Source organism: Mytilus californianus, unplaced genomic scaffold (assembly GCF_021869535.1).
Source record: "Mytilus californianus isolate M0D057914Y unplaced genomic scaffold, xbMytCali1.0.p SCAF_2, whole genome shotgun sequence".
In the NCBI taxonomy this organism is placed as follows: Eukaryota; Metazoa; Mollusca; class Bivalvia; order Mytilida; family Mytilidae; genus Mytilus; species Mytilus californianus.
In genome coordinates this window covers 35,699,605-35,712,224 of record NW_026262668.1, presented here as the reverse complement: position 1 = coordinate 35,712,224, position 12,620 = coordinate 35,699,605, and the positions used below count along the sequence as shown (strand labels likewise).

At 31.1% G+C, this 12,620-nt stretch overlaps 1 protein-coding gene across 4 annotated transcripts in view; it reads left to right on the top strand.

Annotated features, from left to right (window-relative positions):
- The window catches only part of LOC127729777 (uncharacterized), a 34,475-nt gene extending 22,647 nt beyond the window's left edge, over positions 1–11,828 (top strand). For 2 of the 4 annotated variants that reach the window (XM_052237660.1, XM_052237659.1), the window contains exons 3-7: positions 310–477; positions 2,369–2,916; positions 4,142–4,219; positions 6,871–7,014; positions 7,575–11,828. In XM_052237660.1, the coding sequence (XP_052093620.1) occupies positions 310–477; positions 2,369–2,916; positions 4,142–4,219; positions 6,871–7,014; positions 7,575–7,670 (1,034 nt within the window). In that variant the 3' untranslated portion in view covers positions 7,671–11,828. The remainder of the gene's footprint in view (positions 1–309; positions 478–2,368; positions 2,917–4,141; positions 4,220–6,870; positions 7,015–7,574) is intronic. The other 2 variants (XM_052237662.1, XM_052237663.1) reach the window with 2 other exon arrangements.
- The last annotated feature ends 792 nt before the right edge of the window (positions 11,829–12,620 follow it).

Here is a 12,620-nt window from a genome sequence, read left to right as displayed (position 1 = left end):
ATCATGAAACCATCGCAATCTAACATACCCCAACATGCTTTTTTTTAAGAAAATTGAATTTTAACATGCTAAATCGCAATCAAATTTGATAAAAGCGCTTAGATGTGTTTTTTTTTAACTGGGTGTCGAAATAAGACTATAAAGTCTAACAGTAAGTTAAGGAGGTCTGGAAATATCAAACTTGATACAAATCACAGTTGCTTCGAAACATTATTTTATAAAAATGCGTGTCGAACACATGGTAAAAATGAACCATGTTTTCCAGTGAAATGTTAGTCACCTTTCATAAGTATAATTTTGTTTTTAAAGCAGATACCAGCATTTTGTTTTCACCAATTCGATTTCACACCGAATCAGGCGATGATTTGCCGTCTTTAAGTCTTCCTTCTAAGAAGTGGAAAAACAACAGGCACATTGCTAAAAGATGTCACAGAGTTGATATGAATACCCACAAAGAAATTCAGAAAATTTTACGAGGTTAAATTTTTCTCTTTTTTAATGTTGTGATTTGTGTTCTATTTTTCATTACTTTATTCTTTTTTTTTCCATCTTTTAACTGCTGGACATACTTATGAACATTCAAAAAAGGAATATTAGTTAAGTTGAACAATATATTAGATGTTTATTTGCGTGTAACTGAATTATTATGAAACAAATGAAATCATTCTGACCTTTTTTTCATCTTTGAGCCTTTTCAATTTATTTCGAATTCAAATTCAAACAAAATGACACTAAAATTTGTTTATGAAATTAAATATATTTGATAAAAAGCACTAAATATGTTTTCAGTTCTTACAACAAAATTTGCTTACCACAGATTTGGTTCTGATTATATCTTAGCACTCGTGAGTTCTTTTGAAAGACGTCTAAGTTGATTACGGTGAAAAAAAGGATAATATTCATCTGCGCACATCTATATAAAATAAGGGGATGTGATATAATAGCCAATAAGACAACTATTTACCAGAAACCAAAGAACGAGAATTTAAACAACTACAGGTCACCGTACAGCCTTGAATGATTTGAAACACAATACCTTATAGTACTGAGTACTATGATACGACCGACATGACAAAATGGGAAACAATTCAAAGAGGAAACCAACGACCTGATTTATACTATAAAGAATACACGTAAAATAGTGATGACAAACAGCAACCAACGACAACTACTAGACAATTACAGACATGTGACTTAGGACAGTCACATAACGAATATGGGGATGTAAAAATGTTTGTAAACGCTATACCCTCACCCTAACCTGTGACAGTGGTGTAACATTACAACATAAGAATGAACTATAAAAATCAGTAGGAAAGAGCTTTACTAATCAGATCGATACCCTGCCGACACATCCGATCTCGCACCGCTTTAATTGCGATTCCCTCCTTTTAAAATCTCTACTAAGTTTGGAATACATTAGGAGTATTGAACAGCTGTATACTGCTGTTGTCGTTTACTACGCACAAACAAAAACAACGTACAGAAGGAAAACTGACGCAAATTGCATATATACGATTTCTCTGTTCTCTAGGTGCACAATAAATAATTTTGATAACACAAAAACTGTAATGTGATTCTTAGCTAGAATACAACTATGTAATCTGCAATACTATATTTTTGCAAATCATATAACAGTTTGCAGAATAATTCACTCTGTTTGATCTTAAAAATATAGGGGTATTAAATGGAAATAACACTTTATAAATTCCGAGGCGCTTTTCTTGATTGTAAGCTTAAATTTTCAGTGTTGTTTTCTATCTTATCATCGCATCTGTGTCTTTGTCTGCTCAGCTAGAGGTGAAACTTAATGCTTTTACCATTATGCTGTTGGTATCTTATTTAATTGCTTTAAATAGCTAAGCTTTAAATTTCTTAGAGCCAATAAAATTTCTAAAGCAAAATATTAACAGGAATCTAGTCAAAATTTCAAGTATATCACACCAATGTTTAGGGTCATTGGCTACTTTTTCTGCTAATATCCATCTTTGTATGAGTTGTTTGTGTCTTGTGAAGAGTATCTTAGTTTATTGTTCATATTTGTTGTCTTTTTTTTATTATACAAAACACTGTTAAAAAATCATTTATTAATATTTTGATTGAATACCAGTTATATATAATAATAATGACATTGACTTATATTTCAATATTCGTGTAATTGAACTGATATAAACCAAACAAAACATTACTTTTCAAGTGGATATCTTTTGAAAATGAACAATTTCTCTATTTGCCTGATCTTTCATAATTCCACATACGTTTTCGTAAGTTCAATGTTTTATTAACAATATGGAAAACAAAATTACATTTGATAAGATATTTTTATATAATATCATGTTTGATTTTTGATATATATCTTATTTTCCAGAGGTGGTGCCTTCGACTTGTAACGATCGAAAAAATAATGATGCCGATGATGACGACGATGACGCTAAAACAGTTACCGATTTTAGTTACTTAGAACCAAAACAGAAAATCAAACTAAAGAAAAGATGGAATAAAATTTGTCTTACAAACAAGAAATCTCAAATATACTCGCCTCAGGAATATTTGATGGCTGCAGGAAGCAGTGTAAATGAACAAGTCGATGAGAAGGATTTGCAATTAAATTTTCCAGGGAAAAATTTAAAAGAACCCTATTCAAGGAATAACCCGTCGTCAAAGTGTATAGAAAGCAACGTAAAGAACCACTCTATTAACAGTGGTGTTTTGTCAAGCTGTGAAGAAATAGGCAGTAAAGAGCAGTCCATCGAGATTGATTTACCTTTAAACTGTGCGGAAGTCATCACTAAAGGACAGTCTTGTAAGAATGGTTTACAAACACAGTGTTTATCAAAGAAAAAAGGAATTGATCTTATTACATCTGAACGAGAAGTCATACCTACTTACAGAAAGAGAGGGCTTGTATGTGTACAGGTAAAATTGTCTAATGCTTGTCAACTTAAAAATGGTTATAAGAATATTATAAGTAGTCTTGGTTTTATTAATAACATATAGGCAGGTTTCTCCGACATCAAGATTAATACCACACACACTCTGGGTTTTCTAGTGCAAAAACTTTTATACAAATGCATCTTTTTCCACTTAATTTTCACTGAAAAATGGTATAGTATTCAGAAAGTTTCAAAACGCCTAAAATACGGCTTGAGTAGGAAATATCAGATATAAATCTGATCCATTTTAGAAATACACAACAATCGCATCTAATGAAATTTATACATGCTAAAGCGAGAGGCTACAAATATTTAGAACGATCCATAAATATAAACCACTTCGCTGCGCTCACTCGACAGAAAGCTTCATACTGTGACTCGCAGCTGATAGTTTACAATATCACTATGCAGACAACCTGATAATCGGTACGTATTTGTTTGGAAAATTCAATTTTTTTGGGGTGCTAAAGTATAAAGAAACAAGTCAAAAGAACCAAATTATATCATTAACGGCACCAAATTTACTGCACCAGATGCGCATTTCGACAATTAATGTCTCTTAAGTTATGCAAAAATATTTGAAAATCGAAACCTAATTCAAATGTTCTAGAGCTGATAAAACAAAACAAAACAGAACAAAAAGTAAATCCACGAGGAAGATAATACCAAATATAATTTCAAATGATTTCCAACATTTTATAAGTCAATTCTTATTAAACAAATATCGATACTTTCATGCCAAGATCGAATTTTTGGCTATTGTGTTATCGTTGGTGATATCGTCGGGGACTAATAGTCCTCTACCAAAGTTATCGATCCGGCGGTAGTAATACCACTAACGGTACCAATTGTTACTCCAACAGATAAACCTTTTGTCAATTAAGGTAAACAAATGTAATTCTTTTCTTATAAACTATTCTGACTCAAAGCTGACCAGTTTTTGTTCCTACTCACTGAAACTATTTGCTGGATTGAGATGAAACACATCTTCTACTTTCGGTAGTATGATTATTATTAAAATTAGCTGAAAAGTAGTTCTACGTGATAAACATTGAATACGTTAAAAGATTCCAGGCGCAATGATTTCACGAATGATATTCAGAAACAGGTATTGCTTGAGTAGAGAATACCAAAAGATAATTTTAAGCCTGGTATCTATGATTAGTTAATTTACAATAGAATACAAAATTTATATCTTTTACTTGCAGGAATGTTTTACTGTGTTAGACAAAGTTTATAACCACAAGCTAAGTGAACCTTTCCGTCAGGAGGTTAAATCTAAAGATGTAAGATAATGTATACAGTGCTCTCGTTTCTTTAGTTCTGGTATTGTGTATGAGACGTTGAAATAATGAAAACGAGGCTTATGTGAATGAGAAGTGTTTCAAATCTGGGAACCCCACTGAAGCAATATTAAATACATATTCAATCATATACATGAAAATATTGTGGAATACGACGATTTTTCCATGTTAATCAATGAACTCTTCTGTGAAAACATATTAAAGTAGTACACGATACTTATTCAATTCGAAGCATGATATGCGTATTTTTCTTCTATCAACGATGATACAAGTAATCAAATATTGAAAATCCAAATGGTTGAAGAGCAATAATACTAAAATCGAAGCTAAATCCAACTTAATAACTTCTGTGTATCTAAGAAAAATATCCATAGAAAGAGCAATTCCCCAGCATCAGTTTTTGGTAATGCATTTATACGCTAACACAGTCTATGGATATTTTCACTGAAATTGTAATCAATAGAAAGATTGAATATCGTCAGTGTTTTACATATCAAAGAAGACACACTAGAACTTCCAACTTGTATTCAATTTACCGAAAACAATCTTTTTATACTTTCTATAAGCAGATGTTACTTTTGTCACAGGGTTGTAAATAATTTGATTTTCATCATATTTCAATGATGATATTTTGATTGAAGTCATCGGATCATTTAACAATTCACCAGTTTACGTTATCGCCTTGATTAGATTTTTATCATATAGATAAAAATACATCTATATGAATAATAACTTTATTTTGTTTATCTCCTCTGAACATCTGACATTGATTGATTATGTTAATTTCTTCATTGCAAACAGCTTGCATTTTAAATGAAATGTTACAAACGAAACAATTTGATATGTTTAAGTTGATTAGCATTATCTTATTTTTAGGTCTCCCAAACGAAGTTTGGGAAGACTTATTGTTTTTGCTCAGTTCTTATTATTATTATTATTATTATTATTATTCCTCTTCCTCTTCCTCTTCCGCCGCTTTTAAATTTGAACTTGTCCGCACCCGTTCTCCAAAACCGCTTGTCAGATTAACTTAGGGTTTCACAATATGTTAGACTAACATGTCTAGTGGTGCAATCAGGGTTTTGTTTGTGCAATGGGGTTTATAAAGGGGTACTTTGAGGGGCAAAAAGAAAAGAGGGTTTTACTATAGAACCCTATGGGATTTTATTTTTTTAAATTTTCAAATGATCATAAATTGAAAACCGTTTGTGATAGACACAATCTTTTTAATTGAAAATGTTTTAAATGATAAAACCCATTAAATGAAATACAGGGTTAGTCCCCAGGGGTCATCCCGACCCCCTGCCATTTGAGAAAGTTCTAATATCTTGTAAATGGTCGAGATCCCAAACCCCTAAACCATATATATTCTGGTTTGTCATGATAAAGCAAATCAAATGAAATACAGGGTTAGTCCCCAGGGGTCACCCCAACCCTATGCCCTTTAAGAAAGTTCTAATATCTTGTAAGTGGTCAAGATCCCCACCCCTAAACCATATATATTCTAGTTTGTCATGCTAAGATGGTTTAAATGATATACTGGGTTAGTCCCCAGGGGTCATCCCGACCCCCTGTCATTTGAGAAAGTTCTAATATCTTGTAAATGGTCGAGATCCCCACCCCTAAACCATATATATTCTGGTTTGTCATGATAAAGCACATGAAATGAAATACAGGGTTAGTCCCCAGGGTCACCCCCACTGCATGCCATTTAAGAAAGTTCTAATATCTTGTAAGTGGTCAAGATCCCCACCCCTAAACCATATATATTCTGGTTTTTCATGCTAAGATGGTTTGAATGATATATAGGGTTAGTCCCCAGGGGTCATCCCGACCCCCTGCCATTTGAGAAAGTTCTAATATCTTGTAAATGGTCGAGATCCCCACCCCTAAAACATATATATTCTGGTTTGTCATGCCAAGATGATTTGAATGATATACAGGGTTAGTCCCCCGGCATCACTAATGCATATAACTTTACTGGACCAAACCAATTTTCACTGGACTTTGCCCAATGTCAGGCGACCCTGGGAATTACGAATTATGGGAGCTTCGTTTGGGAGACTTCGTAACAGCATCCTGTTACAATCATTTCTTGTAATTTTTATCATTATCATTAATAATAATACTATTATTATTATTATTATTATTATTACATTCACTTATTTGCAGAAAAATCGTGAATTGAATCCCCTGTATTTATGTCCTAATCATATATATGAATCAACAAAAGAAACAATACAAGGCAAAGCTTTTTCAATATATAACAAATTTGGATACACGATAACAAATAAAAAAATCAGCAAATTGATCAAATGTTTGCAGAGTTGTTCATTTAAACAATCGATTTTAGGCGAACAAAAAATGATTATCCGCACTTTTATTGATTGACAAGAGATATTTTTAACACAAAATTTAAAAAAAAACAACAATATTTTAACGTACAATTTAAAAAGTCAACATTGTCTGATAAAATTCTCCTCTCCAAAATTTGGTTGCTGTTTTGTTGTAATAATTTTCCGTAGGATATTGACACTTTTGAGTATTCCATTATTGCACTTCACTCAGTCTCTTTGGAGCATCTAGTTTTGTCGAAAGATGATTAACTTTAGTAAACTATATTTAATTTGAAGGTACCTGACTACTATAAAATTATAAAGAGAGGAATGTGCTACGACATGGTTGCTCATAAGTTACGTAATGGTTTCTACAGTCAGGTGGAGGAATTTGTCGATGACATGAGATTAGTTTATAGTAACTGCTACCAGTTCCATGAGGTAATACTTTTAAAGAACTGGCATGAGAAATGGTTTTTATTTGAAATTCTATCTTCATTGTTTGGTCATATATTGCGCTTTTTATCTTTGGTGGAGGGTAGTGGAGCAAGTGTGTAAAATGTTCGAAAATTTTAAAACAAAGGCATGCTAAAAAAAAACGACCCGAATATGCATTGATTTTGATGAATTTCATCAATTGCATTTAGATCCTAAGATAAGATGAAGTCTATAAAGCTTTGAAATTTATAAATTACATACATTAAAATAGCTCTTCAAATATACCGGGATTATAATTTGTACGACGCTCGAATCAAAACAGTTAAAAAGTCATATAATCAACAAAATATATTGTTATTCTGTTTTTAAAACAAAACCCAAAATATTACTATGTACGTTTGATCTATGATAGCATGGATACATAATGGTTTAGTCTTTGTAACAAAACTCGTAGTTGATTTAGTTATACCTGAGCTGGCTGTGTCTTTGTCATTGTCCAATGCATGCAACATGCGTGTTCATAGAAAATCAATTAATTATCTTTTATTCACCCTTTTTTGTAGAAAAATAGTGAAATATATATGGCTGGAGTTGAAATGGAAGCCTTCTTTGACAAAAAGATGTTAGAAACCTTTCCGTCCTTCAAAATGTCCATGTGATTACCTAGCAATATAAGAGATCTAAATCGAGCAGTATTTTAACGGTTTTAATACAAAATTATCAGCTGATAACAATGTATTTTTTTGTAATATTTTATGTCATTTTTTTTATATCATTAGAAAAATAATGCACTAACTATATGTAAGCAAGCAGGAAACATTTTAAGTGACTTTTTTTTCTAAAAAGGATGAATTTAGCAATAGAAACTTCCTGTTTAATGTATTGTTTTTATATTTTTTTGGTTTTTTGTTAAATATTTATTTAAACAAAAGGCTTATGATGAGTACTTGTTGAGATCAAGTACTTCCGGTTTCCTGTAGGGAAGTATTAATATAAGTATTATAATTCATATGCAAAGGCTAAAATTCACGTCATATTTTTTATCTAAAATATCGAATAAATGAATACAAAATATCCCATTATTTGTGCAAAGTTACATGTGTAAGTATTGTCAATAATTTCACAGTATCAATTTAGAAAGATGTTCTTGTTGACTTACAATAGTGTTTTAAGCCAGGAAGTTTTTTTGGTGCTCAGCAGTCAGCATACTTGCTGTAACAATAGTAAAAAAAGTCATTCTTTCTGGTCCAAAAAGTAAAAACGGTTATTGCAAGCATGTTGTAAAATGAAAGAGCATCGTCGGCTGCTGTTTGCAGGTTATAGCTAAAAATGACCGCGAAGTAAAAACAATCATAAACTGCTCATCATAGTATCCGTTACGTATTTTTCTTTTATGAAGTTAGATGTACAATTTGTTTAATTCGATGTCACATACCAGTTTGATGTTTCATGTAAATTGTCTTCTAATTCACTAACATTTGTATTTATCAGGTATAGCAGATTATGATTAGTCGATCTTTATGTGTGTTGAAATTGATAGGGATTCCAGGGGTTGAAACAACTACTTTTAAGTTAAATAAAATTCGGCGAAAGTTAATTTTGACTCCATATTTTTAGATTTGACCCTTAAAAATGCTTGATACGTGCTTGCTGTCACTTATGTCTCTTTCTATTTGAAAAAATGATGTTGATTTCAGATCTCCTGATTTCTTTTGAACTGATTTGATTGGTATCTTTCGTTGCTATTTAGAGCTTGTTATATTGTGGGCTCTCGTCCTTCTTTGAAAACCTATATATATTCAACTATAAGTAAACTTTCGTTGTTGGAATGCTGTCGCAGTGTTTTTGTTTTGTTTGTTTTTTGTTTGTGTATTCATTTTAATGTAGATAAGATGTATATTTTTTATCTATCATAGGTTGTATAGTGTCCCAACATATTTCATCCCATTTTAAAGTTTGATGACTGATACAAATATATGCATGTTTATATTTGAAAGTGCTCAGAAACATTTACACTGTAAAAAAAGTGCTCAATTTTTGTACATAGATCTCAAATGTGCCTAAATGTATTTTGATATTCATTAATATTGTAAATATTGTTGAAATAATGGTTAATTAATATGTTTCTTTGTTCTTTTTTTATTTTTAAGTGAAATTTAGTATTTATATATTTTTAGTATGGAATCGTTATATTGATTTTTGATTATGAAGAATTTTATAGTTACAAAGTGTTTCTTGAAAAGTTTTCGTTATACTGTTAAAAAAAAGGCAGTATGAAGATACTTTAACAATTATTTTTTTTAATTACTCTTTCAGACAAATACATGATATTATGGACATACATGGAAATGGTGTCTTTCGTTTTTCATTAAGTCATCGGTTTTAAAATAAATGGTTTTTCTATTTTTCACTTGTAAAATATTTTATCAAAAAAAAGTTCATTGGGACATCATTACAAAAATTTGTGACATACTTTAAGCTTGTGTCCTGACATTATCTATTTATTTAAATTTTAAAACAGGAAGTTCCATTTTTTTTTTCAACAGGAAAATAATAAGAAGAAAAGGATTTTATCAAAATATGGTTAAGATTGAATATTTTTCGCGCATTACTGAAATGATAATTGTAGCTTATTAATTATATACTAATTGTTACCTAATCTAACCTGAAATCTTAACGAATTTTAATTGTTAGTGTGTGCCTTAATATTAATTGTTACAGATGAAAATCTAACAAACATTTTCTGTGATACCAGTTTGCCTTTCTGATTTTGTATTTTTGCAATGTTTCTTTACATTTAACATTCCCTTTTAGTAATGATTTAAAAATCATTTTATAAGGATATAGATTATTTAGTTGTTGTTTGACATTGTTACTAGTTTTCTTGTGTCGAAGACGGCAGTCCTAACTTCGAATTTATCAGCTAATGTGTTTTTACATTATCCCCATTCACTCCAACTTTTCCCTTTCATGATCATATGTAATCCGAAGGCAAAGTAAAATTTGCCACTAGTCATTCATGTATAATAGCCGAATAACGAATGTTGAATGAAAATATGTAACTAAGATTTGTTTTTACTTTAAAAGACATGATTAGATTCTATAAAAAGGTGAAGTAAACAACAAAGTAAGGTTTTAAAAACTACCAGCTGGCTTAAAATAAAGGCAACAGTAGTATACCGCTGTTCGAAAACTCATAAATCGATAGAGATAAAAACAAATCCGGGTTACAAACTAAAACTGAGGGAAACGCATCAAATATAAGAGGAGAACAACGACACAACAAAAACACAACATTAAAATGTAACACACACAGAAACGAACTATAATATAACAATGGCCATTTTCCTGACTTGGTACAGGACATTTTAAGAAAAAAAATGGTGGGTTGAACCTGGTTTTGTGGCATGCCAAACCTCCCTTAAAAAAGACAAAAACAGCTGACATTTTAAATTTTTTGATTTCAATTGAAAAAAAAACAATAGCGCATTTCCGTGATATTGATAAAATAGTAATCCAGCATCGTAATTTTCAAATTCAGCTGTGTGTGTGTGTGTGTGTTGTTCATCTGGCTAATATCTGTTTTTAGTACAAAATAGTTTAAAAACTAAATCCAAAATTTACAAATTTTTAACACAAAGGTTGTGTCATATGAAATCATCGAGTATCACAAGTCACAACAATTTGACCTATGCATACCTGTCAACTGACCCGGATCCTGCGGGTGTGACACGAGATTTTCACAATTCTGAGGGGTCACCCGGAACATCCGCCGGGTAACCAAATAACCCGGGAATTCGGAAAATAACCTATTTTCACTCGGATTCCTAAATATAAGCCTTCAGACTGATTAGATATAAAGTGATTTCTATGAAATACCGGTAAATTCGTAATTCTTCCTGGACAAGTAGTTCAACTAGCTGTGTAAACTCAGCTCAAGTGACCCATTTCAGTGCATGGCTTCACTTGACAGCTTTGGTGTCAAACACACTGTTAATTAACACCAATTACCTTAGCTTTATGTCGTAAATAATTTGTGTATTTCAAAACAATTTGAGTTACTTCCCCTTTTTTTCAATTCACAATATACTCCTTAAACTTATGTTTTTTTTTTAAAAGATTCAATCTAAAATGAATTAAATGCAAAAACATATCAGAATAATACTTTTACTTATTGTTCTACCTTAGAACAATTAAAAAATTAAAAAATTGAAAATTACTTTTTTCATCTATACCTCCTTTAATTGTTTAACTTTATTTTATTATACTCTAATATCAACATCTGATATGGTCCATTGTTTAAAAGTTGCACAAATGTACATGCAAAGAAAACACAAATTGGCACATTGTATGTCATGGAATGAATGTGAACAGGAATAAAGGCAATGTAACACAAATCTATCAATGGCCTCCAAGTGCAAGAAATAATAATATGTACAATTTTGAATTACTTGACCATGTGGATATGTTTTGGAAACTTTGATATAAATTATAAGAAAAATGTCCCCTAAATACTGAAATTCAGCTCGAAAAACTTCGTACGCGTTATGACCTGAGATTTCATTCTTCTATGCAGGTCATCACCTGCATTTTCATTGTCATAGGTCGACAGGTATGACCTATGCCTCTAAGTTTTATTGTTATTTTCTTTTTAATTCTTTTAGTGTAAATCTTTTTCCCTCTGCATATCGTTTGATGTTTTTTGCATGTTCATTGTTATTCAATGCAGTAGCTGCAGCGATGCCTTTACAATGATATTTTTTTACATTCCTGTTTGTATTTTGTGGTATTTCAAATAAAATTATTTATGCATAAAAGTTGTAAAATATATTTTATACATGCATTTCAAATCCTTACCATTCTTTATTCATAACATGAAACTGCCTTACCATCATGATTGAACAGGATCTTTCAGCTAAAATGTTTTTTGTGTAAATTATTCATATTCCCTGAGATCGTGATGTGACAGCTTATAATGATCAATGATACCTGGATAAAAGTAGTTTCAATAATCAGCACTGACATTGTTTTTTTTCTTTAAAAAAGTATGACTTCATCAAAGGAAAAGCTAGTTTTTCTCCCTTGTAACATATAGAAATCTGAGTCAACCTTTATTGTCAAGTCTGTCTACATCAAAGGCAAGATTAGTCGTAAAAAAATTATCAATTATAATTATCACACTAAGTGAGGTTTTATGCATAAGTGGACAGGCATCTTATGCTGCAATCAATCATTTTACCATACAAATAAAGATAACAAATATATGTATGCGACATCTTATACTACACAAATTTCATATGCTGTTGTCCTTCTTCTATAATGAGCAATCACTTATATTAAGTTACTGTTTAAGTCACATTTTTTTATATCCTCTTGTCGATCTTCATGCATGGAAACCCGATTGTGTTTTATTAAAAAAAGAAAACGATTGTGAACCAAACAATGAAACATTTAAGCATCAACGTGATAAGAACATGTGATCATGCATAGAGAACCAGAATCTCGCTTTTATTCCCGTTTCTATATATCGTATATAGATGTCTAAGGGGATATGGGATGGTTTCTTGTATATATTTATACACAGTGTAATGCGATACGCCTATGGTGTC